This window comes from Scleropages formosus, chromosome 7, assembly GCF_900964775.1.
Source record: "Scleropages formosus chromosome 7, fSclFor1.1, whole genome shotgun sequence".
NCBI lineage: Eukaryota > Metazoa > Chordata > Actinopteri > Osteoglossiformes > Osteoglossidae > Scleropages > Scleropages formosus.
This window is the reverse complement of record NC_041812.1, coordinates 3,645,507-3,673,381: the sequence shown is the minus strand read 5'-3', so window position 1 is coordinate 3,673,381 and position 27,875 is coordinate 3,645,507. Positions and strand designations below refer to the sequence as shown.

General features: G+C 44.7%; 1 protein-coding gene across 2 annotated transcripts in view; it reads right to left on the bottom strand.

Moving 5' to 3' along the window:
• nebl (nebulette) overlaps positions 1 to 11,537 on the bottom strand; it is a 57,597-nt gene extending 46,060 nt beyond the window's left edge. Inside the window, exons 1-2 of one of the 2 annotated variants that reach the window (XM_018741744.2) lie at positions 11,118 to 11,537; positions 7,936 to 8,030 (exon numbers count right to left, since the gene is read on the bottom strand). In XM_018741744.2, coding sequence (XP_018597260.1) covers positions 7,936 to 8,030; positions 11,118 to 11,186 — 164 coding nt within the window. In that variant the 5' untranslated portion in view covers positions 11,187 to 11,537. The remainder of the gene's footprint in view (positions 1 to 7,935; positions 8,031 to 11,117) is intronic. The other variant, XM_018741743.2, reaches the window with a different exon arrangement.
• Positions 11,538 to 27,875: the final 16,338 nt, after the last annotated feature.

The window sequence follows — 27,875 nt, the reverse complement described above, 5'->3', positions numbered from 1 at the left end:
ACTATTCCTTTACATATTCCCTTTCAAGGAGAGGGATTTGTTGCCCTTTACAGTTAAAGCGCTGAAATAAAAGCGCGCGTCACTTCTCGCATCGTGTACTTCTTTCTTCCGTCTTCCTCTACCATCACGGCTCTCCGTCCTTCCTGACGCCTTCGACACAAAAGCAGAACGTCTCCGTCGGCCCGTTCTCTGTAGACGGGAGCGTTTAATAAAGCTCCTCGCCTCTCGTACCCAAATGGGCCCTATTCATCACTCCCGCAGCACCAGCGACTGAAAAATGGTTTAGAAGCTGTCAAACGTCTTTGGTGAAACAGGGTCGCTGGGGATGTTCTGCATCGCCCTCGCTCCCGATATCATCGCTATTCCATCCGGCACGTTTTGGACTTCGTGCACCATCCTGTACTGTTCAGTTGTATCGCTCCCATATTCTCACATCGTAATCTTTACATGATCAGAGCTTCTCATGTGATGAGCACGACAGCCGTGGTTTCAATCAAGCATCTCGTACACTTTCACGTTTATATAATATTTGTCTCCAAAGTGACTTATAATGTTGGGTTACCTACAATTATTTAGCCAGCAGGGTAATTTTTACTGAAGCGATTCAGGTCGAGTGCCCTACTTAAGAGCACAAGAACTAGGATTTGAACCTGCAGCCTTCCTGTCTAAAGCCAGCACTTATAACCCCTGTGCCACCACCTGTGCCAGGAAACTCACTCTAAACACAAAGAAACCTGCACACTGCACCCTGTGGAGGATTTCAATGAGCATCAATGCGGTGTGGATGAACAGCTTGTGATTTTTTTTAACGTATATTTAGTGTCTTACTGGGGAGTGCGGTGGCGCAGCGGGTTGGACCACAATCCTGCTCTCCGGTGGGTCTGGGGTTCGAGTCCCGCTTGGGGTGCCTTGCGACGGACTGGCGTCCCGTCCTGGGTGTGTCCCCTCCCCGTCCGGCCTTACGCCCTGTGTTACCGGGTAGGCTCCGTGACCCCGTATGCGACAAGCGGTTCTGAAAATGTGTGTGTGTGTGTAGGTGTAGTGTCGTGTCTTACTAAGAAGATCAAGAGGGACGAGTTATATATATGTGTGTATATAATTAGCAACCATATGATGGCCGATGATGGATTTACTAACAATCTTTCAGCCTGCTTAAACACACGTTATTACCGCATCAGGCAGGGAACGGCCCTTGAAACGGGCCTCTTGGTGAGTCGCCGTGTCGGCAGACACCCCTGAACGGACCGCTATATACCGACAGGCTGACCGGTCCTCACGGTTGAACTCGCTGCGCTGAGGATCGGATCTGTGAACGAAACACGAGAAAGAGGATAAAAACACTTGAGCGTGTTCTCGGTGTCTCGGCCGGCATGGAAAAACACAAATCCGACCCTCCTCGAGCCCAGCAACGTCCCCCGACGGCTGAGCACTGAGTCAGGCGTCCCCCTGGGCGACGTCTTTTTGAGCCGATGCTGCTTTCAGAACTCCTCGTATGGCCTCCCGTTCAGAACCTCGCCACTAAACTGATTGATTTGTACAGTGTTTGTAGAGCAATGTGCGAACAACAGGTCTCTACCTTGGTTGTGTGAAATGTAAAATGGGCAAAAATTTAATTATGCATCTTTATTTAACTGAGCGAGGGGTCCGGTAGCGCAGCGGGTTAGGCCGGGACCTGCTCCGCGGTGGGCCTGGGGTTCGAGTCCTAGTTGGGGTGCCTTGTGACGGACTGGCGTCCCGTCCTGGGTGTGTCCCCTCCCCCTCCAGCCTTATGCCCTGTTTTGCCAGGTTAGGCTCTGGCTCCCCGCGACCCCGAATGGGACAAGCTGTTCGGAAAATATGTGTGTGTGTATTTAACCCAGTCTCACAGTATTTACATTCATTCATTTAGCTGAAGCTTTTCTCCAAAGTGACTTACAGTGTTAACATTACAATTATTTACCCATTTATGCAGCTGTGTAACTTTACTGGAGTAATTTAGGGTAAGTACCTTGCTCAAGGGAACTACAGCCAGAGGTGAGCCTTGAACCTGCAACCTTTGGGTCCAAAGGCAGGAGCTCTACCATATTAAGGAGGATATGTGAGGTTAGACCAAGACAGCAGAAACTTTAAATGTACACATCTGTCTGATGCTTTGCAGAAAAGCAACTCACAATATTGACCCATCAACAACTATTCATACATTTGCACAGCTGTTCAGTTTTACTGCAGCAATTTTGAGGTGAGTACTTAGCTGAATGTCGGTACAGCTGCAGGGGGTATTCAAACCTACAACCTTTTGGTTGAAAGCCAGCAGCTCCAACCACTGCCCTACCACATCACTAGAAGTTTAACTGTAACACACACAGGTTGAAACCACTTGTCCTTAGTTGGGGGGGGGGGGGGGGGGAGGTCACAGCAAGCCAGAGCCTAACCCAGCAACACAGGGTATAAGGCTGGAGGGGGAGGGGAACATACCTAGAACCGAACACCAGTCCATCACAAGGCACCCCGAGCAGGACTCGAACCCTAGACCAAGTGGAAAGCAGGCTGTGGCCAAACCCACCACACCCCCCTACCGGCAATATAGTACAGATGTAATATTAATAACGTTAAAGGCACTTTTCTTTACTCTGAGTTTTATGTTGCTTTGGAGGAATGCGTCCGCTAAAAGAATACATGTGAACATGATAAGACTATTTATTGTAAGGCCAATATTAAGTTGTGTCAAAACTCCATGCCATCTGCAAATAAGCAGGTAACATCGATACTGACTGACTTGGGCTGCTGAAGACCTTGGAAATATTCAATGTTCAGCGGTGAACGTTGGGATTTAGTGCTGAAAGCAATGTAAGTCCCCATGCGGCCCAGGCTGCTCTATCACAGTCCAGGTCCAAGGTGATTTTATGCTTATAGCAAGGTAGTTTTCTCCAAAGCAGTGTACTGTACAGTGGTTTACCCATTGATATAACTGGTTAATATTTTACTGGCATAATTCAAGATAAGTATTTTGCTCAAAGGTACTACAGTGGGAGGAAGGATCCAAACCAGGGAGCTGTGGGTCACTAGATGCTACCCTGATACCATGTTATTTACATACACACACACACACACACACACACCTCTGTGTTACATGGTGAGGCTGTGCAAGTCTTTTTGAGAGGCAGCACACTAGCAGACACAGTTGCAAGGAGATGAACCCCAGACATCATACTGTGCTGCTTTTCCAAGGTTCCCAGACATCATAAGTCCAGTACGAAATTCATCATCATTTCCTTTCCGTTTACAAACACAACAGAGACCTGAGACACGGAGAATGGAGCCTAACCCTAACCCTGATGTTAACACTAACCCTAACCCTAAGGATGGAGAGGATTAAGGGGCTTCTTCTGTTATGAGCTGATTAAACTGTGTTAATTCGTTTTAAATTGCAGACAGAATTCTTCTCTTGGAAACAGCGCTTCAGCCGGGCTTTAGACATGCCTGCATGTCAGGATATCACTAACAGGCACACATTTCGATGGAAGCAGATAAGCAAATTTTTGTAAGGTGTGGGATGCTGGGGGAGGAAGCTGGAGTTTAGGGAAAGTGTATTTAGCCAAAGTTACAGTAATGGAGAATGATCATTTGTTTAACTGTACACCAGAGAAGCTACAGTATATTAAAACTGTACTGTGTTTCTTCTGTCCTTTTTTTTTTACTCCTCTAAAGCAGGAAACATCTGCTCGTCTTGACCTGCATCTGCTTGTTTTGCAATAATGACCAGCAAAGGTATGATTCACTGAATTACAGTGTTCCTACAAAGCACCTGCAGTCAGAATTTTCGTCTGCATTTCTTGCCTTATTATGGCAGTTTTTTTTTTTCTGAGCTTTTATTTCATATGTGAAATGAACCACATGCTCCTGTGGTGTGAGCAAGAAACCAAAATCTGTGAAACGCATCTCTCTGCCCATCCTTGCAAATCACACGTACGTAGAAAATAACGTCAGAAATCCGATAAATTCTGCGAATGTATCTTAAAATCACAGAAATGTTTAGTTTAAAAAGTTATATTTTAAAAGTGTACCTTGTAGGCCAGCAACAGGATCTCGTGTCCAACGGAAAGTAATTTAACATGCTTGGATAATTTTTTTCATTGACTATTTTCATGCATTATTGAGGCTAACAGTAATTAATCAATGATTTTCAATGATCTAAAAATGTCAATAAGAAGCCAGTAGAAAATGGAAAATAACTGAGAATTGTGTTAACCCTAAACATAACTTTAAGTCTTTTGCATGTTCGCCCTGTATCTGAGTGGGTTTCCTCTGGGTGCTCTGGTTTCCTCCCACACCCCAAAGACATGCTGTTCAGGTTCCCCCATAGTGTGTGAGTGACAGAGTGTGTGTGTGTTCCACTGATGTATGGATGAGTGACCCAGTGTAAGTAGTGTATCTAGCAGTGTAAATCACCGCGGTGAATAAGGTGTGTGGGCTGATAACACTACATAGAGTTCAATGGAAGTTTCTTTGGAGAAAAGCATCTGTTAAGTAAAGTAATGTAAATGTAAATGTAAATCTTTTGAATCATATGGGAACATACCCTTACGTACTCTTCGAAGTTTGCATGAAGAGCTGCAAATGCCCAGTCTGCCAAACTTCTGGCTGGACATGGGTGTGTACAGTAAACTATAACTACATATTACATTTAAGTGACACTTTTCTCCACTTACAATTATTTACCCATTTAGACCGCTGGGTAATTTTACTTGAGCAATTTAGGGTAAGTACCTTGCTCAAGGGTACTACAGCTGGAGGTGAGATTCAAGCTTGCAGCATTTGGGTCGAAAGGCAACAGCTCTAATCACTGCAGTACCAGTAAGAGAAACTGCTTTATACAGCAGCTCAAGAAAGTCGCCTTAACTGTTTCAACAGTACGAAACAATGAATGTGAAAACAAGTAGGCCTAGGTGGAGTACTTCATGAGCGGGCCTACAAGGTACTTGACTCAACTCTTTTTTTTTTTAATTTTCTACAAAAAAGTAATAACAGGTATATTTATATACAGGTGGTCCCCGGCTTGCGACGGTTCAAATTACGATTTTTTCGACTTTATGTGGTGACCTGGCGATAGACATTCAGCAGAAACCACGCTTCGAATTTTGAATTTTAACTTTTTCCCGGGCAAACGATGCGGTGCGATACTCTTTCGCAATGCAGGGCAGCGGCAGTGATCCGCATCTCCCAGTCTGCCACGCAGAGGTATGTATTAGGTGTATTAAATGCATTTTCGACTTACGATATTTTTGACTTACGATGGGTTTCGCGGAACGTAACCCCATCGTAAGTCGGGGACCACCTGTACATGTAGCAAGCAGAAGGTTTTTTTTACACATAACGTTTGTCCATATAATACACCCCATTACTACACCCTGGATTGTGCTGAATCCTTAATCATAAATGCCAGTTTCTATGCTGCATCAGTTCACGATACTCCTCTCCCTGCACACCGCTGTCAAACACGGCAATTTCTTATACCCCCCACCCACGACGACATAAAGCCCAACGTGTGGGAGGGATGTGGACAGCGGCGTCGTCCTTTTCTCATACCCACCACCCGTTCCCCAACGCATTAACACTAATTAAAACATCTGAGCGTTTTCGCTCACCGTTCCTCCCATCTGTGAGCGATTCAGACTCGCAACGAAACACTCGAGATCACTCGAACTTACGGCTGCACGTAAAGCCCGAAACAATATCCGTAAACATACAATGACCCGTAACCCTGTCGAAACTGGATGGGATAATGAACAGTTCCCGCTAAGTGAAATTCTGTAGCGTTACCGGTATTTTGATCGCTATTAACGAGAGAATGACGAGCGACTTATAACCTCGGATATAATTTCAGCTCTTGGTCTAAATGCCTGCAGCAATTATACGGCCTAGAATGACAATAAAATTGTAATTCAAATACCAGCAGAATACACACACACATTTTCAGAACCGCTTGTCCCATACGGGGTCACGGGGAACCGGAGCCTAACCCGGTAACACAGGGCGTAAGGCCGGAGGGAGAGGGGACACACCCAGGACGGGACGCCAGTCCGCCGCAAGGCACCCCAAGCGGGACTCGAACCCCAGACCCACCGGAGAGCAGGACTGCGGTCCAACCCACTGCGCCACCACGCCCCCCATACCAGCAGAATATTTCCAGTTAAAAGACGAGTTATATTAACTAATTAAGAGCGCACGGGGTACGCTGGTGTAAACAGACGTAAATATGCAAATGCGTTTAAGACCGGATGCGGCAACATGGCGCTTCGCTGTGAGCACTAAGATCGAACCCAGCCGTGGGGGGTGGCGTGTGGGTTTGGGGGCAAAAAAAAAACGCCATGAGCCCCAGAGAAGACCGGATCGGTCCTGGCAAAGACACGCCTGACTGGTTATCTCGGATCGAGCGCTCGGCCAAATCATTTACAGCCTCCATCTGTAACGCGGTTCCGCGCTGAGGGGGTGACAACGGATGACCCTGCGTGCTGCTTTCGGCCAGAGTCGCTCGATGCGCTTCATCCGGTGTTCATAAACTGCCCTCCTCAGCTCCTTTTACTCTAAAAACAGAAGGCTTCGGAAAAACGGCAGCGGCAAGGCGTGCATGCAACAGAAACAGTCACCGTAATTAGGACAACGGCGAAGGGAGGGAAGGCGGAAATATTAACTGCAGATTGCATGGGAACAGAAGGCCCGATAATCTGACGCCCGGTCCCGGGAGATGCTTCTGCATTAAGCGTCCCCTTCTGGAGAACTCCGGCTCATTTGCCAATCCAAGCAGCGAAGTGCGTGTGACAGACAAACACAGTCACAAATCCCACGTAGCTACTTTACCCTGTTTCAGTCGGAAGACTCGCCTGGCACTTCGCTGTAGTCGAGACAAACCCGATGAAGGTCTCCGATCGTCGCCGGGAAACGGAGAACGGTGGGATTATCGGAAAGATCGGGGAAGTCCCGCCGCGCTCACGCTCATCCTCGCTGCAGGAATAGCTCGGTAATTCAGGGAACTTGCGGCATTCTAAGGGCGCTCTTGGGCGGTGCGTAAAAGCGGCCCCTTTTCTCAAGAGCTCCCTTCGAGAATTTACTGCACCGACACCTTTGCCCAAGGCGCCTTGCAATGTTCGGTTTTTACGCTAATCTACCCATTCAAAGAACTGGGAAATTTTTACCACAGTAATTCAGAGCATGCACTTTGCTTAAGGGTAGCCCATCTGGAACAGGATTCGACCGCAAGCCCTTCCAACTGCAAGACCGCAGCTGCAACCACTACTGTTGGAGAAGCTACCTGCTGCCACGTCTAGTTTGGCTGAAATTGCCGAATTTTGTAAGAAGTTGCTTAAGGCTCCAAAAAATAAATAGATGAAATAATTAAGGGGGTGCAGTGACACAGCGGGACTGGCGTCCAGGCTTGGGTGTGTCCCCTCCCCCCCTCAGCCTTGCGCCCTGTGTTGCCGGGTTAGGCCCCGGCTCATCGCGACCCCGCTCTGGACGAGCAGCTGTAGACATTATGTGTGCGAAATAACTAAAAATCACCACCCGCACAATCATCTCCGACCCGTCTTTTTAATCAACCATTTGTACGGATACTTGCTTCCGGTCACGAGCGTCATACTCGCCCCACACTCGCCCATTTGGCAGCTCAAATTCTCGCATGAGTATTGCAAACTTTCACCACTATGTCTAGCAAACTTGCTCAAGATTGATTTTTTTCACTCAGTCGCACTCTGTATTTCAGCAATGAAAAACTATACAACAATAAAAGCAACGGCAATGACGATGACGATGACCCCCGGTGCCGCTTCCGATTTTTTTTCCATCGGAGGTTGGTAGCTGTGGTGGTGATTTCCTGATTTCCTCCCAGCTGCCAGGGTCGAAGTCATTTGGGACGAATTGCATCCGAGGTTTGAGACCCTCGATGGGTCCATCACTTACGCGCTGCAATAAGGCTTCTTCTCATAGCCTTTGTAGTTCTTCATGTTGAGGGTCATCTTGCACACCTCGCAGTGGAAGCATCCCTTGTGCCAATACTGCATGGGAAAACAGACAGAAGAGCTCTTAAATACGCTTTTATTACTCTCATTTGCATCCATTAGCATTCGACTGCACTTAACACCACAAACACATAGACACAAAAGCTGTCCCATCGCGAAGTGCTCCAAACGTGATATTTCCGAATTATCACCCTGCACCTGGAGCCAAAAAATACTGGTGCAGCCATACAGGGTCCTGAGTCTACTTTAAATCATACAAATTTTATTAATATAAAGGCATGTATGTGTACCTATGGGCCAAGACATCCTGTGTCCTCCCCCGAAGGTATATTTACATACCTTTGTATAAATAATATTTTGATAATTTAACTGAATCTTGATTTAACTACGGACACATTAACAGAATTAGGAAGGAAATGCCCAGTATGTTTTTGTGGACGTTGGGCGGGGGGTTGGACTGGCTCCTGCTCTCCGGTGGGTCTGGGGTTCGAGTCCCGCTTGGGGTGCCTTGCGACGGACTGGCGTCCCGTCCTGGGTGTGTCCCCTCCCCCTCCGGCCTTACGCCCTGAGTTGCCGGGTTAGGCTCCGGTTCCCCGTGACCCCGTATGGGACAAGCGGTTCTGAAAATGTGTGTGTGTGTGTGTGTGTGTACCTATGGGCCAAGACATCCTGTGTCCTCCCCCGAAGGTATATCTACATACCTTTGTATAAATAATATTTTGATAATTTAACTGAATCTTGATTTAACTACGGACACATTAACAGAATTAGGAAGGAAATGCCCAGTATGTTTTTGTGGACGTTGGGCGGGGGGTTGGACTGGCTCCTGCTCTCCGGTGGGTCTGGGGTTCGAGTCCCGCCTGGGGTGCCTTGCGACAGACTGGTGTTCCATCCTGGGTGCGTCCCCTCCCCCCCAGCCCCTTGCCCTGTGTTGCCGGATTTGGCTCCGGCTCCCTGTGACCCCGTATGGGACAAGCGGTTTCAGATGATGTGTGTGGATTTTAACAGGTTTATCCAAAAAAGAAATTTTCACAAGTAATTTTCGCCTTGTTGTGAATTCATTGAGATCGTGGAAGGGCGACAGCTCAGAGTGGCAGAACTTCAGGTTAATTGGCCTCTGCTGGTCAATGGGAATTTGCTGGTAGCTCCTCCAAACTGCTGACTCACTGAGTGGAGCCCCGTAGCAAATCGATGGGAACCGCAGATGCTGCGGAACTGGTGTCTTCGCAGGGGCACAAAACTGGGCGATGTGGCAGAAACGCTTCCCGGCCCTTCGGGGAGGGGGGTCCCGTGTCCCCTCGCAGCTGCTGAATCCATTCCAGCATCGGGGAACAGTCTCAAAATGCATCTTTCGGTGCCGCTTCTTGCACCCCTCCTAACTGCTTCCATCAGACCATATCCTACCGTCACCGCTGTGTTTCCTACACGACCATCAGCGGTAACAAGCTGGCCTTCAGTCGTCCAGCGTCTGTATCGAAAGCTCTTCGTCTAATGAAGAAAAGCATCTGCTAAATGAATTAATGTCAATGCGTCCCTTTGTGTCCTCGCAGGTTTTCTCCTTGGGACCCCAGCCTGAGTTGAGCCCGGGACCCTCTGTTCCAGCCTGGATCTGGCCGTCCACCAGACTTCGCCTCCGGTTGAGAGGTGGGGAGCATGACGGCTTGGCAGAGAGGAAAACAGTGGGAGGTTTTTGGCACAAAGTCCTTCATTTACTGGGTGGCTGCAATTTCCTTCTGCTGTGTGGCTCTCTATGTGTGTGTGTGTGTGTGTGTGTGTGTGTGTGTGTGTGTGTGTGGAGGGGGGTTGTTGCTGGGACCCATGACAGAGTGGACATTCAGAGGTCCTTTGTCAGGAGAGAGTTTCGAGAAGAAGGCCAGGGCAATGGGGCGTAAGCGCAGATCCAAAGGGCTGGAATGTTCTTGCACGAAAACACGGTGAGAAAATTAAGGGAAATAATTAGGCGTTTATTAGCGAGGGAAGAAAGTTGTCACTTCCGTTCGATATTCCTCCATTCTGCGGACGCTTGTCTCCAACTCGACACACAGCTCAGGGTAAACAAAGGTGTGAATCCCGAGAGGCGCGGGGTTACAGGAGCGCACCGAGCACGTTGGACACCACCGTTTTTTCCCCAGCACCCGTGAAAGAGGATGTTTCAAAGGTGTCCCATAAGTGTGGAATCAGAGCGGAAAATTATTAATTCTATTTCTTATTTTTACGTCTAAGCGAAGAAGGATGGGGTCCAGAGGGAATGAGAGTCCGAGGGCAGTTGATGGCGAAAAAAAGCATTTGTATTGCAAGTTTTCATTATCTTTCCAATTATTCCAGACTTCTGAGACACCCTGTGTCTATTTGTGCGTGTGTGTGTGTGTGTGTGTGTGTGTGTGTGTGTAAATGTATTCTTCATTCCCATTTGCTACACTGCAGATGCTGAGAAGTGAGACTCCCTGACCTCCCTCAGTCACCTCAGTCACTCCAGCCTCTCATTCTTCCCCCCGAAGTTCAAGTTCCAGCTCTTTAAAGCATAAATAATTGACAAAGTCGTCTTACATAACTGTTCATTAAGGGATTCTGGTGCTCATGACATGTCTGAGCTGCTCGAAACATGTGTTACGTTTCGGTGAATGACCGGCGACGACGACGACCGACTCTGAAATGAAGGTCTGTGTGCTTTTCGAGGCTGGCGTACAGAACACACACACACACACACACACACACACACACACACACATATACGTACACACAGAGACACCCTCTTGCATACATCATGCATACACACTCATCTATACACACTCATGTACACAAACTCATCTATACCCACACACACACACACACTCATCCATACACATACACACACTCACACACAAACACACTGATACACCCACACACGGACATACACACACACGTATGACTCACTATTATTAAATATGTTTCATTACCTGTGTTTTTACAGCCCTTCACACTGTTCACACCGTCTATACCGAGAGCAAACACACACACACACACATACCACACACACACACCCCTCCCCAGGTTAAGTTACGCCCTTATTACAGTGTTACCTTCATATAAACATGTGATCAAGAAGCGCACGTGAGGAATATTATGAATAAAAGATACACTCACTTTATCCAGGCAGTTCACTTTCTCGGTCGGATACACTATTTTACCACATCGCGCGCACGGCGGGTTCATCTTCAGGGCTCTTCAGCAGGCGGTCAAGTTCACACGGAAACAAGCAAACAGCGAATGTGGCCGCAGTGGCCGGACTGGACGGACTGGACAGGAGTGGACAGGAGCTCCAGGTCGATCTGCTCTCTCTCTCTCTCTCTCTCTCTCTCTCTCTCTCTCTCACCACATCACATGTCCGCCTAGTGATGCGCGCAAATGAAAGCGCTGCGGGAGCGGCGCTCGGTAACACTGCAGGCAGAGCGCTCGCGCACACACACACACACACACACACACACAGAGTCACACTCACTCGCACATACACAGTGACACACAGTGACACACGGTCGTGGGGACAGTGTGTGCAGAGCGACACAGAGAGAGAGATGGAGGAGAGGGAGAGAGATGAGGGAGAGAGAGAGAGATGAGGGAGAGAGAGAGTGGGGGGGAGAGGGAGATGGAGGTGAGGGGGGGAGAGAGAGAGAAAGAGAGAGAGATGGGGAGAGGGAGAGCGTGAGAGAGTGGGGGGAGAGAGAGAGAGATAGAAACAGATGGGGGAGAGAGAGAGAGCGAGAGATTGGGGGAGAGAGATTTGGGGAGAGAGAGCGAAAATGGGGGAGAGAGAGATAAAGAGAGAGAGAGAGATAGAGACAGATGGGGGAGAGGTAGAGAGAGATGAGGGGGGAGAGAGAGAGAGAGAGAGAGAGAGAGAGAGAGAAAGAGAGAAAGAGATGGGGGGAGAGAGAGACAGTAACCTATTTATATTTGTCTTATTTTTTCGTTACAAAATGCTTTGCCAACACACACACACACAACCATTTATCCCAAGCAGGGTTACAGCGAATCGGAGTCTAGCCCAGCAACGCAGGACCGGAGGGGGGGCCCCCCAAGCTGGATTCGAACCCCAGACCCACCAGAGAGCGGGCACAGGCCAAACTCGCTGCACCGCCGCGCCCCCCTGCCCATACAAATATGTACAATTTTTCTTTTCATGCCAACAGAGCGCAGAACTATATAGACATTGAATTGAAGGACAGGAGAGCTATTTGCTGTTTCGACTTTTTACATTTATTTATTTATTTATCAGACACTTTTCTCCAACGCGACTTCCAATGAACTCTATGTAGTGTTATCAGCCCCCACACCTTATTCACCGCGGTGATTTACACCGCTAGATACACTACTCATACTGGGTCACTCATCCATACATCAGTGGAACACACACACTTTCTCTGTCACTCACACACTATGGGTGAACCTGAACAGCATGTCTTTGGAGTGTGGGAGGAAACCAGAGCACCCGGAGTAAAATTATTTGAGGGTCGGACTCGCGTGTCTGCGTGTGTGTGTCTGAGCACTGTCTGCCAGAGGGCTCCTATCGAAGTGGCCTCCCAGACAATTGTGTGACCTTGACCTCCGGCCATGTGGTCAATGAGTTGGGGATGTATCCGGCCCATCGGGACCCACTGACCACTTGCAACGGTACCAGGTGTGTCCTGGTGGGACGTGCGCTGATTGGTGGCGAAATGACTCACAGACCTTCGCATGTCCATCCAGGTTGTAGATATGGATTTTCTTGGACAAGACGAGTCTTCAGAGTGGACAGCAGTCCCTGACCGACACCTTGGGTCCTCCGCTGTTTACTATGGTACAGAGAACGGGACATGACACCCAACACCGTGAGTTTCGCTGATTTATCCGCACGTTTTGCTCCCTCTGCTGGAAGTTTCTGGTTCTGCAACTGGACCCCCCTGATTGCCCAGAACCCCACGCGACAGTTCAGAGGTTGTGGCCCCTTCGAAATACCAAACATTTCTTCTGGCATCTCGAGGACATTTTTAACATTTCACTTTTTGTATCAGCCCTTTTCTTTGAAAAAAATGTGCATGATTGTAGATTGATATTGTAGCATATACGCTCAGTGTCTCACTTATTGTGTAAGTCACGGTCATGGTGGTCCAGAGCCTATTCCAGACGCAAAAGGGTGCAAAACTAAAAAAGTGTCAACCCTGGACCAGACATCCCTCTGTCTCAGGCTTTGTTATACTTTATATATAAGCTGCCCAGATAAAATTTAAGACCCTGGTTATGGCCTTCAAAGTATCAATAGAACTGCTCCCAGATATCTACAAGACTTGATCAACCGCTACACCCCAACCAGACTGCTACGCTCCTCCACATCTGCCCACTTGGTGGTCCCACACACGAAAGGTAAAGCGAGGAGGTTCTCGGTTCTGGCTCCGTTGTGGTGAAACGACCTCCCCCTGTCACTCAGAACTGCTGAATCTCTGTCCACATTTAAAAAAGGTCTGAAAACTCACCTCTTCCATGCTCACTTCGCCCATCATCTCTTAAGTTCATGTAAGGTGTAAATGTTCATGCACCATGACTTTAAGATCATGCTGGATAAACCTTTACACAGCTACTCCTTCAATGTAACATAAACGTTTATATATTATAAAAAAAATTATCACTAGGAATGTGATCAAGAATCATCGATATTCGGATAAAGTTTTATGCAGCTACTGGTGTGATGAATGTTGGTTCCTATGGTGGAAAGAAACAAACTGCACTTAAGAATCACACGTCTGCATTTAAGTGTCTCTTCTACTAATGTAATGAACACACTGTATTTTCTGAGACGTTTGTCGCTTTGGAGAAAAGCATCGACGAATACATGTAAATATGCATTTCTGATTTATTACTCTATAAATGACAGTGGAGCACTGTACATATATAACGCATCAACGTTATTTATAAGAAAACTAAAATCCTGCACTGTGAGAATGAGCCAAAACTTTTAAAAAAGATGGAAAGGTACAACCACTGGGGGAATATTCATCTTAAATATTTGTTCTCAATGAATTTGTAATTTTTGGGGTTTTGGGATGCAGCCACTTGATTGAATAATTGAAGTGTTTCTTGGGGGGGGTTATGTGAACATGATGGTCTCATGGTGAGGAGGGACTTGTTCTCTGTGGCCTTGCTGTGTGTTTGCCTGCTGTAGTGTGTTCTTCCAGCAGCAACAAATGAGACTCTCATGTGGAGGGGGGGGTTCAGCGTTTGGACAGGGGTGTGAAGGCTGGCAAGCCGTCTAAGGGTGTGGTTGTGCTTTTTCAGGTGCTGTCTCAACAGGGGGGTCCCTTGTCCTGACCAAGGTGGTCTTGGAGTTGGATCAGTGAGGTGAGGTGAGGTGTGACCCAGTGCAGGGTCAATGGGCCCTCGATCAACTTTCCTGAATCAGAGATTCACACAAATCGGGGCTCAGTGCTATGGTTGAACCTGTGAAAGAACACAAGTGCAGCGGTAGAGGATGGCTAGATGGTAGCGTAGTAGTTACAGCTACTGTCTTTGGACCCAAAGGTTGTAGGTTTGAATCTCATTGCCACTTTAGTACCCTTGAGCAAAGTCCTTGGTACAGTGGGTGGACAGACAGATGCAGGATTGGTGATGGAAGAAAAGGACTTTTGTTGTCATGGAAACATGTGTTGCTGGTAGCGCAGTGGTTAACGCTGCTGACTTTAGACCCAAAGGTTGCAAGTTTGAATCCCACCTCTGGCTACAGTACCCTTGAGGATGGTACTTACTCTCATCAAATATACCCAGCTGTGTAAATGAGTCAGTAATTGTACCAGAAAACTGTCAGTTGCTGTGGAGGGAAAAGATCAGTTAAATGTAAGGAAAGTGTCAGCAGTGCATTTAATGCCAGAGAAACATTTTTCTGTTTGCTTCTGAAACTTAAGAAAAGATTAATTTGTCAAAGATTCACTTGTCTTTATTTGCCTTAATTAACTAATAGAATGCATCATTTTCCATAGGCTCAGAATGATTAAGTCATAATTATAATAATAATGTACAGTAGTAGCGGGACAGCTGGTGATATAGTGGTTGGAACTGCTGCCTTTGGAGCCAAAGGTCACAGGTTTGAATCTCATCACTGCTTGTAGTGCCCTTGAGCAAGGTACTTACCCTGAATTGCTCCAGTAAAATTACCCCACTGTACAAATGCATAGATAATTGTGAAGTAGCTTAACTTTGAAAGTTGCCTTAGAGAAAAGCTATGCTGTATTGGTCCTTTCAGGGGAGAAAATTAGGAAATATCTTTACTGATGATTTTCTCTATTAAAAAAAGTTTCTTCAAGTAACATGAATGTGGTTGAACACATTTAAAAATGACCGTGAGTCATTTATTTTAACAATATTTTAATGATGCAATGCATTGAATCAATAGCGTCCCCAGGGTTAGGGTTGAACATCAGTGCCGGGGAACACTGCGTATTTTTCTAAATCTATAAACACTGTTTTATTCATCATTTATTGATTTAGCTGACACTTTTTTCCAAAGGGACTTACAGTATTATGCTTCTTACTGTGATTTACCCTTTTATGCAGCTGGGGAAACTGTACAATTTGGAATAAGTGTCATGCTCAAGGGTACAGCAGCTGGAGCAGGATTCAAACCAGCATCCTACCTGCCATCCCAATTACATAGTAAATTATGATATTTAAATCTGTCTAAAATATCGGTCACATCGTCTTTTCGTCCTTATTTTTTCAGAGAGGTAAACAAATTACATTCAATAATATTCAATATTTTTTATTTCACAATTGTAATAATTTCAGAAACATCTGTCGGAAAATTAATGAAGAAATTAAAATGAGGAAAATTATAAACTACGCAACTACACAATACTGAAATGTACACAATACGTGGCACTGATTACTTAGAGTAACATATAACAGCGGGGTAAGATACAAAAACTGTGTTTTACATGTTTACATACGACAGTTTCACCAACGTGGACATTTTGACTTTCTGTAACCTCTTGCTCTAATAATAATAATAATAATAATAAGAAATATTATTATTAATCAAGTATTAATTTACTTTACAGAAAATTTTTTTTTGTTTGATTGACAGATAATAGATTTAAAACAGTGAACATCAGCAGTTGAGCAGCTGGTGTGATGTTACACTACACTGTGTTGCACACAGGTCAAGATCCTGCAGAAACACACACTCCTGTCTCTTTGTAGGTCTGTTAAAATAATGCATTGATGGATTTTTCCTGCTGCCACACATGAAGCGCACTGTGTGAGCCTGACGATGATCTTAAAATGCATGAAGATGATTTTGTATCATATCTGTATTTTGCATTAGTGTGTCTGAGCCCAAGGGAGGGCGCGGTGGCGCAGCGGTGCAGCGGGTTTCGCCGGGTCCTGCTCTCTGGGAGGTCTAGGGTTCGGGTCCCGCTTGGGGTGCTTTGCGACGGATTGGCGTCCTGTCCTCGGTGTGTCCCCTCCCCCTTCAGCCTTGCGCCCTGTGTTGCCGGGTTAGGCTCTGGTTTGCCGCGAACCCATTTGGGACAAGCGGCTTTAGCCTGTGTGTGTGTGTGTGTGTGTGTGTGTGTGTGCGGCTGAGCCCACATTTCTGCCTCTGAAAGTGAGTACAAGTACAAACTAGTGTCATCAGGACACTCACATGGAGTTATGAGTTATGAGTCTCTTCCGAAGCAGCCGAGCAAAAGCATGGTGGGGGGGGGCGGTCACCGGAGCACACGGAGCTGTCATCCGAAAAATGGCAAGGGTTAGATGAGTAATGCACTAGAATAAGTATTTTTAAATGTGTGCACTCTGGGTACATTTAGCGTACCTGTTCGCGAAGTAATGAAATAATGGAAAAATCGAGTTGAGAACCACAAACAGCTCTTCACGCACTGAAAAAACTTTCCTATCTAGTCTTAACAGAACATCTAATGGACTCTCACTGTTCCGTATTGATTTGTTTCTGTGACCCAGGGGTTCGAACAACTAAAGTGACCTGAAGAACTGGCCTTATGGCCTTTTATAATACATATAGGGAAACTGCAGGTATCTGCGAAAAAAAAGTCTAAGGTGGCAATGACCGCGAGTGTGGAGTTATTTTCTCCCAGATCCGCTCTCATTGTGGTACCAGAGGACAGCTGGTACGGTAGTGATTGGTGTTACTGCCGTTGCACCAGAGGGTTGTTGGTTCGAGCCCCGCTTCTGCTGTGGTACCCTTGAGCAAGGTACTTACCCTAGAATTGCTCCAGTCAAATAACCCACCTGTATGAGTGGGTAAATAATTCCAAGGTTGTAACTGTAATTATCGTAACCTTCACTTTGTAAGTCATGTTGGAGAAAAGCATCAGCTAAATGAATAAATGTAGAGGAGGACAGCTGGTAATGCAGTAGTTAGAACTGCTGCCTTTGGACCCAAACGTTGCAGATTCAAAACTCACCTCCAGTAGTAGTGCCCTTGAGCAAGGCACTTACCCTAAATTGCTCCGGTAAAATTACCCGGCTGTATAAATGGGTAAACAATCGTACGTTGCTTTGAAGAAAAGTGTCAGATAAATAAATGAATGCAGTATACATTTGAGAAACAACACACTCGCACCTGGGACCTTCATGGGGTCAAGGGTCATAAAGGGTTAGGGTTTCTAGCAGGAATGAGATGAAGTTTGCAGTTTCCATTTGAAGGAGCAATCGAAGGAAGGAAGGAAGGAAGAACAAATAAAAGAGCGAATCATCTTCGTTCCGCAGAATCGCTTCATGTGGCCTTTTCCCAGGCAGGATTCATACTCTTGCGCGTTTTTCCACTCGGACATTTTTAGCATTTAGTCTCAATTTAGTGAAGATTCCGGATTTGGCCCAAGGACGAAGCCCGGGCCGATGCCATGATGATCTCAGTCGTGACCGCGCACGGCCAGTGAAATGCGCGCGCTCGGCAATTATTATCGCCCTGACACTTCGAGATATAATTTACCGGAAACAGGGAAACGAGCGCGTTTGCGTCTCTCCGAGGTACAAAAAGCCACCAGCGCTTCCTCATCTCATCCGGCAACAAGTTCAGTAAGTTCGCGATCAACAATGTGACGAGTTCGATGACGCGCCCGTGCGGTGCGCGCGAGGCTCCTGCGCGAGGCTCCGGCGCGTCCGGCCCACGCGCCAGTAGGCCGAGCGCCCCGGTGTCGCGGAGCGGCAGCGCGCGGACAGGCGGGCCCCTCGCGGCGCCTTTTAACCTCGAACAGTAACGACGAGTCTCTCGCTGTGGAGGAAAAAGAAAAAAAAAAAAAAAAAAAAAAAATAGAGTCACATTCCGCACTGAGCAACTTTGCTGACATTGGTGTCACTGAAGGTCCGAGCAGCGCGCTGAGCTCTAAAAGTCCTTTCATTTTTCAACAAAAAAAAAAAAAAACACTTTTAAAACGCAGATCTTACTAAATGTTGTGTGTGGCGCGCAAACGGCCGGAGATTTATAAAACATTTTCAAGACGCGAACCCCTCTGCGTCTTTTTTTTTTCTTAATACCGGCGGCGGCGCTCCTTTTGAACATTTTATCACGCTTTATCATTTCATCTAATTATGATATTACTATATACAGCTTTCTTTTCCTCCTGTCACCACCACCACCAGTGTTTAAACCCAAGTGTGTCTGCGACCCATCGGCTCCTTCATTACTCGTTCGTGGCTACAGGAAAAGTGTGCCAGTGCAAATGCTCTTTTAAAATCGAGGAGAAATTATTTTGTTGTAATCTGCAATCCGACATGATGAATAATAATGACAGGCAGGGCGCGCCGATGATGCTCAGATGATGTTGCGCTCGGTCGTTCGAGTGCGATTCAAGCGCTCCTTTAGAAACGGTGGTGGTTAAATGGCTCTTTTAACGCTTCTCGGAGTTTCTGCGCTGCTGGAAACTCCTGCCGACAGAGATCTGTTCAGATCTTCTTACCTGTTCTGGGCTCAATCTTCCCCATCTGGCTTCCACCTCATAATAATATGCCATGAATCTGACACGAATGAAACAATGAAATACTCTTTGACGCCATATGTTCCATGAGATCTAACGAGTTCTTTCAGTGGCGCCTATTATGTGCATTTGAAAAACTTCCTTCGTTTATAATTTTGTCTCTTCTGTAAACCTGGCAGGAGCCGCATTTAAACGGTGGGTCGACTTCGGCGGCTCCCTGGAATTCAGTCCGTTCCACCTTAAATTTATTTCAACGTCCCCCCCACACCCACTGCAGCTGCGAACTTCCCCTTTAAGAGGCTCGAGTGTTGCTCGTTTGTGCCAGAAGGGGGCGCCAATAGATTGTTTCATGAGCCCTTATTCAACATGGTTTTTTTTTTTTTTTTTTTTTGGCTGCATAATTTTGCTCAAAGGTTTTTAATACATTTCGCGACGTGTGTCGTTCGATCGTGTTCTTCGGTTATTCTCCATTAGTTCTCGTCGGTTGGCCCTCTGACAGGCCGTCGTTCCTGCTCCAAACCGCTGCCTTACGGATTCTGCTCACAGACCTCCGTTTTAAATCATTTTCTTTTAAAAAGCGTCGTTGCGCCTCGTTTTTCCATTTTAAATTGCATTATTAGCAAACAGGTCCAGAACTAAAAGTAAAAACAGAGGCTTGAGGAGGTGGTGTTTTAAGCAGTTCTTTAATTTTGATTTGATTGGATCTCATAATAATTATTGCGCAAACCTCGGAGAACCGCTGACAGCGGCCGCAGAAAAATAATAAAATAAATATAATAATAATAAAGTTCGCAGTTCCTTTTTCAGTCGGTACGGTGTCGCTCATCACGTTCCCGGTAAATATGAACTGTAATTCCTACGAATGGGGGGAATAAACCGATCCGCTCACATGGATTTATGCTTTTTTTTTTTGCAGTCAGAAATCAATAATTTGCACAAATGTATTTAAAATTAACGCGCTTGTCGTTTCAATAGGAAAAATGCAGGGAAAGAGATTCAATGTGATCCATCATAACATATTATAATAATATTCCAGTGTCCTCAGACTGACAGTTATTTCGCACTGAAAACCTGCTTTAATGATTAGAATTATTTTCTTTAGTCTTATAGAGAAGTTAAAGCTCTTTAGGTTCATGCGAACACAAAGACTGCCTATGTGTGTCCCAAATCCCTTCTTTCTGACACAACAAAACCCTTTTTTATTACACACACAAAGGAGATGCATTAAATGCGTCTGTTGTTTATGGGCAAACAACTGCTTTATAAACTGCTTATAAAGAGAAATGGAACAATTGTCCCTTAGACGGGTGTCCATGTGTCCATACCTGCCTGCAAATGCAGCCCTGTCTCCAGGAATGGGTGGTGTTTGTATGATGGGGGGGGGGGTCACAAAATTAAAAATCCTGCCAAATTGAGGAATATGAGGAGTAAATGTAAGGAACCACCTCCCCGAGGCCTGATAACGCTCAACAATCAGGCTGTGTGTCGGAACAATTGACAATTGCGGAGGACACACAGCGCGCGGGACACACAGCGCCCAGGACAGGGATGCCTTTGTCTGAAGAACATGATCAATCCCTTTGAAAAGCCGACTGTTCGTCCCGATTAATCTCTGTACTCTTCCTACGAAACCTCAACAACCCTTTTAACTTGCCCTGACGTTCTCAGAAATTGCGTGATCTTACATTTTCTCTGAGATGTGCGTCGCTTTGGAGAAAAGCGTCTGCTAAATGAATAAATGTTTGTAAATATGTGTAACCCTTGCGTTCATATTTAACCCCAAAAGCAGGTTATTCCTACGTAACTTAGATTAATGTACAGGGGCCGCCATTCACTTATTAATCTTATTATTCTTTTATAATCTGTTGGGAGTTTTGGTTGAAATGAGATGATGCTTGGCCCAGCTTCCCAAAGAAATATTTTTCATAATTAAAGTGAATGACTCAGTTGTGTGTATCAGTCACAATAAAGCATTTATGTTAGGTAAAAAAAATTAATCCTAACAGGGGTCTAACAGACGTACTGCACAGTGGATAGAGGCTGTTGAACATCAACCAAATTCAACAGCTGGATTCCTACCTGCTATGATGGTTTCACTAGTGTATTTACTGTTGGGATGTTAAATTGTGCTTTGTGTTCACTTTAGAACTGGGTTTCCCGGTGCAAACATTTCAAGAAAAGGTTGCTGAGAACGAATGCCTACAATTCTGCCATTAATAAAAACATAGTGAAAGGTAGAACCGGTGTTTCCTGAAGGAAAAAACGCAAATCCATATAGATTAAAAATATCCCGCAAATGTAATCAAATGTGTCCTAAATGCAAAAAAAGTTCCGCCAATTTCCACAACTAAATTCCATTTAATCTGCCATTATTCCTCTTAATTTGTGTTTCAGAGGAAACCAGCATTTCATTATATGAACCAGATTCCATCTCTATCGTTTTATCGTGAGGGATTTTTCTATGCATTTTTCCCACATTTCAGACAAACTTTCTAAATGCATTGCTATAGCTGTCGACGTTTTCAAAAGTTTTCAAAGCACTTACTGGAATTATATACTATATGTCTCTATACGTGTTATACAACAAAGTGCTAAAAATTACTGGAAAATTTCTGAAAATTATTATGTTGGTCAAAATTCAGTCAAGTTAACCTCACAAAGAGGAAACTACATTTCCTAGCATTAATCTATGATGGATTATTACTATTAGGTGAAAATTCATGTTATCACAATTAGGGGATTAAGACTGAGAACTGAAAGGGGTCTAGTGTAGGTGAGCAATGTGGAAAATAGACAATTCAAGTAATAGAAAGACAATTTACCTGCATAAATCCCTTCTTAGCATTTGAAGAATTTTTTCATGGGGTTGGTGCTGTAGATGTTGTCAGCGGGAGGATTTTGTATCATATCATTTAACTATTTTATATTTTTACAGTAATATAAGGTTCAACAGTGAAGTTCTAGCCTACGCAGTTATGTTTTTTCGCAAAGGACCAAAAAGGGCATTCTGTGAAAACATTTTATTTTCTAGTGATATGATGTAACGGAAAGAAAAATACTTGAATAAATTGTATCTGTGGAATACTTACAGACCATATTGTATAGCTCTTCGTTGTGAATTCCACTTTTATTTGTTATGTTCCTTACGGCACAGCGATGCTTGTTTTATTACAGTCATCACCGCACTGTTGACACAGCGCGTAACCTGTCCACTGCAGCTACCGGCTTTTGTCTTTCCTTATCCTGATCTTTGTCCTCATCATTAGCCCGACTGCACAAAGGCCTTCAAACATCACCAACCTTTGTAAACAGCCACTGATATCATGGGCTCGCGAAAAAAAAAAAAAAAAGAAGATTCATGCTGGAAATAAACAAATTTCCAATAAGCTGTAGGTCAGCTTCGTTTCAGAGAGGCCTATTAGGGATAAATTCAAAAGTTCTTGATGACGTTGCACTATGAATACACATTTTATTACGAATGAACACTATAAATTAAATATTAACATACCAATATCAAGAGAGATGAAGCTGAAGACTTGGAGGAGCGGATTTGATTTATTTTTTTGGACAAAAAAAATGACGTGGCTCTAATTTTGAAATGTCAACTTGACACGTCCTTTCTGCTTTTCAGGAAATTGTAACTGGGCCTTTGTCTTGGATCACAAATGTTGTTTTCGAATGCATTTCAAAGTAAGATATGTAAAGAAATGAGCTGTTATGAAAATCAACATGTGGCGCATTCTAATCCCTGCAACAGAGGTAGCGTAATAAATGGTTTCGTTGACAGGTCATAACTAGTCCCAGTAAGATAATCCTTTTTTCTTGGCAATTCGTGATGAAGAGCCCTGCTGGTACTATGGATCCCAGGTCTTCCTTTCCAGTGGGACACACTTAATTCTTTGTTTCACACTTTCATAGCGCACTTCTGCAGCACACTGATGCGTATGGATATTTCCATTGTAAAGCCTGGAAATCACGTTAGTTTGAAAGCGAAGAAATAAGGTTCCCACAGTCACTGTCTTTAGGAAAACTGGATTAAAGATTCCCCGGAATAATAGCTGTAATAATTGCATTAATAATGCAGGTGACTCGACAAAGTGCCCATTCACTGAGAAGAACTCCAGGACTGCACACTATATGCACATTTTCTTGGGCTCTTAACGTTGCACATTTATTGAAGTTATTGCCTGGACACAACCTGGAAGCGATTAGAGAAGGGCGATTACGCTGAACATAAGAAAACAATAGATATTGTGAGAAAGATCTCACTTTAGGGTGATTCTGAAATAGTACTGTTTGAAAATTTCATTACAGCTTCCGTAACAGTAAAACCATTGCTTTAAGTGGTTTTTACTATTTCATATTGTATTTGCCTTGTAATGGTCAGTGGTAAACTGGAAATGTTTAAATAAAATCTGGTGATCTGGGAGAACAAAGTAAAGTCTCTTCTAAGTCTCTGTCTTTTAAGTCTCTTAAAAATGTTGAAAATCATGTCGAATAGTGCTGATGCTTTATTGTTACCCTCAGATCCTCAGGTCTTTGGACAGAATGTCCTGGTTTCCCCATCATGAATGGCTTCACATGTCATCCTCAGCTTAAAATAGTAAAATCTGGTGAAATATGTATCAATTGAAAAACTACCTGAAATTTAAAGACATATATATATAAACACATTTTTTTTCAGTTGTAATCTCCACTCTTGAAAATTTAAATCAAGATATATTCTAAGCAAAAAAAAAAAAACTGTGTAAAACTTGGGGACCTTCGGGTAAATCACCGCAGATTCCATGATTTTATTTAAAGGAGGGCGAAATGGAAGGTCAGGATTAGGACTTCTTAATGAATATGAATTTTACATTTTCTTAAATTGGCCACACTGTCAAGTGCAATTGAATATGCTTTGAAAGAATGTGATACGTAGTTTTGGCTACTTTGTACAGGCCATTGTGTTCAAATTGGTTGCTATTAGGGCAACATTTTTAACAAGACAAAAGTGCACACATGGCACCAGAGGACACTGCTGTATTCATGCAGCACACTGGAATTCACGTGTGTGTGTGTGTGTGTGTGTGTGTGTGTGGTTGCACACGTATATGCCCAAGTATGTTGTAGGTATGTTAGGCCTGCGCCTCCTCACACTTCATGTTTTACTTGCAGACTAGTAAATTCCTCACTCTGCGCTCAGATGGGCCTGAGCTGTCAGTGAGACGAGGCACATTGAGGAAAAAATGCCGTTGTGTGAATGCGCCTCCGCTGCTTTTCTCTTATTGGAACAAACAATGCGGCCCCTTTGATCGCTCGCTCGGAATACGGGCCTTTGTGCGCCGGGAAGCTTCCAGAAAACGCGGCACGTTGCGCTTCCACACGGAAACGTGCGCCGCTCTCCAGCACATCACCGTCACACTCGTCTTTACTTCATACTTTACCTCCTTTTACCTCGCAGGAGGAACTGCTCGCTCACCAGTGAAGAACTTGCCAGCCCATGTAAATAAAACCGCTGAAAATATAATATGATGTAATGTAATAAAATAAAGTGTACATGATTTTATATAAGTAGGTATATTAAAAAAAATCATATATATAATATATACGCGTAGACATAGAAGTATGTTTTAACGTTTATTGTTTGGTTTTAGAAATCTTAAAAATACCCAGTCCATTTTTTTTTTTTATTGCAAAGGATTATTAGAATATATTTTGTATCGTTGTATGAACAACACGCGTTTTTAATGTCTCTGCGTGGAGTCCGTGGAGCGCGGTCTGCTTTTCCCCGTGAGTCCAGCCGCCGATGCCGCACCGGGGGCTTCGGGTTCGGAGCGTCTGCCGCGCGCTGCGTCTCCCGCGAGCGGCGTCTCCCGCGAGCTGTGTCTCCCGCGCGCTGCGTCTCCCACGCGGCCGCTGCTTTTCCTCTCTCTGTCCGGCCGGATTCGCATGAATTGAGCGCTGAACCCCCGAGTAAACGTGCTCGTGGCGGCCAGTGGGTGTTGCCACATGTAAACAAAAATGCAGAAAGAGTTCAGTTAAAATACACACACAGTTGCTGTAAATCTCCAAAAAAAAAAAAAAAAAAAAAAGAAAAAAGAAGGAAAAGGTTAAACGGTAAAGGTTTCGTGTAATAACGCGTCTACTTACTCAGTCCTTTGCACACACACGTTGTGTGAAAATGCACATGCAGTAGAAAATGGCATAACATTTATTTTATTTTATTTTATTTTTTACTTATCCTTTATTTGTGTTACTGCTTTTATTTTTTCTTCTTATCCAGACGTTTGGTTATTTTACCTGTGCGCGTGCCGTGTGTGTACATTTATGTCGTATGTTTGCATGAAGTGAATTTCTCTCTCGCATTATCATTAACAAAGTTTCCTTCATTCGTTTTAGTGTGCGCATGGACAACATATAAAAATGAAAAGACAAAAGAGGGGTTATGAGAGAAACCCGTCAGCAGCAGCAGAGCAATGGACGGGACGTGGGGCCTATTCCACCAGGCCACGGAATTAAATGTGCGTGGACATTTCACGTGGAGGACCACTGCATGCGCGCAGCCCCCTCTGGTTATGTCACTTAAACTAAGTGAATAATTACATAATAACAGCATAATTATTAATCCTCTCTGGATTAGTGTTCATATTCAGATTTGTAAAAACGAGGATCCCCCCCCCGGTCTTTTCTCGCGTTTTCTCGGTCATTCTTTGACCCCATCACGTCCGTGGGTCTAACACCGCGGGCAAATCCCCACTCAGCCACCCACGCAATGCACATGCACGCAAACCACGCATCGTCCCACTTGCACACGCCGTGTGCAGTTTCCGAAAACACGTGTGTTCCGATCAGACACGTGTCTCCGCGCGCGCGGCGCCCCGGCCGTTTCACTGCGCGGGTTCGGGGATTTTGTCACGGAGCGTCAATACCCGCCATCGGTCATACGTCTGAAGAATGTCGTCCTCGTGCGTGGGGGAGGTGGGGGCTGCAGGGGGGCGGTGGGCGCTGTTGGGGGAGGTGGGGGGTGGCCGCCATGTTTCGCGAGCTTCCTTTTCCTGTTTTCATTTCTATGTGAGATCAGAATGCTGCAGTTTCCCTGCGAACTTCAAGAGGCGACTTTAAAGTGCGCGCGAAACTTTCACATTTTCCTACCCGCTCCTTTCTGTTATTAATATTCCTCACCGTCCGACCGACGGAGGTTCACGCGCACTGCTTTCTGTTGCGTGTTTTGTGCGCTCAGCGGGTCCTTAAGACGAGAATGAATGAGGAATATTATTATATATAGTCTCAGTTGTGGTCATGTTCTCATTTTCCTCCTTTTTAGTCGCAATTTTGGCGCTATTTGCGTTGCGAACAAAACATCACTTAAGTGTGTTTATTTGATCTTTGGCGTATTAAAAAAAATGACGCTGCGTTTGCATAATAGTGTTTGGAATGAGCGGAATTATTATTATTATTATTATTTTTATTATTATTATGACATTTATTTAACTGACCCCTTATAATGTTAGATTACTTTACAACAATGGTTTGCCCATTATTTTAGGTACCATGTGTTATGTTTGCACGTATCTATCGACACATGAGTCATGTATAGACACGTCAATAGACATGTTCTTGTGTGAAGTTTTCAAAACGCTGTATTAAAATATTACTAATTAAACTGGGTTTGAAAAGAAGACTTCAGTGGTTGGTCATGTGGCCGAAAGTAGCGCTTCTCTGCTCTGCTCTTCGGGATGGATGGTAAAGCTTTTTTTGGGGGGGGGGGTTTCTACTTTGCATCGCATCACCTCTCGTGTTTTACAGTTAATAATCTTACCTCAATCCTTTCACATTCTTAGCCATGAATTCCTCATTCATGTCTTTTATTCCCAAGCCTCCATGTGACTTGTTCAGCCACAGAATATAAGTACAAGTGTGAGGATATGAAAAATCTGGGTTGTTTTCTATGTGACTATTTTGCTATACTACACTATAGAAATAAATAAAGGATAAATAAATAAATTTATTTTATTTATAAATTTATTTATCCTTTATTTATTTCTCTCTAAGCGTTTTAAACATCGTACAATCGTTTCTCCCTCTAAACTAACACTTTCCTATCGCTGTTGTGAACTATAACCTAGCAGTTCACCATAAATCCCGATTTTTTTGAGACACATACAAAGGTGTTGTTCAACTTAACAACTGCAGAAAATGAGTCGAAACTTGTGGGGATGGAACCGCTTTTATTTTCGCAAAACGCAACGTGTGTGTGTGTGTGTGTGTTTGTGTGTGTGTGTGTGCGTGTGTGTGTGTGTGTGTTGTGTGTGTGTGAGGAAAACAGAAAGGGGAATCAAGATGTGTGTGCATGTGGTGGCAATGACAACAAGGATTTTAAGTTGGTTGCGAAATGCTTTAAATTCCTGGTCTCATTCAGTTTTATACCTTTTTTACTTCAATAAACAACGTTACCTCTATTTTATTAAGGGCAATTTTAGATTTGTGTTTTTTTCTGATTTTTTACATATGTTTTCAGTGTCTGGAAGCTTAATCTTAATCGCAGGCCTATCGGAATTTGTATGTTTTCAACCGTTAATTAACCGAAATTGTGCTTTGCAACCTTGTTTCCTTTAACGTACCGAGGCTCTACTGCAAGTCACCGTTTAATTGGTCTCTAATTATTATTTCCCCCACTTTTTACTCTGCATTTTAAGCACCGTCATGCTATATTTCCTCCGCATATTCCACGGAATTTAACCCCGAACGTCTAAATTTTCATCCTTTCAAATCACCCTTAAATTGAGTAAAAACACACACACACACACATACACACACAGAGTGTGGAAAACGAGCTAGTGGAGTTCAGAAAGCTCAGCCCCTGCGTTCTGCCATGTCTCCCTGCTGGCCTCTCCGTTGTCCATGGGAATACAGGGTAGGCCCGAAAAGAATCACTGTGACCCCCCACCTCCACCCTACC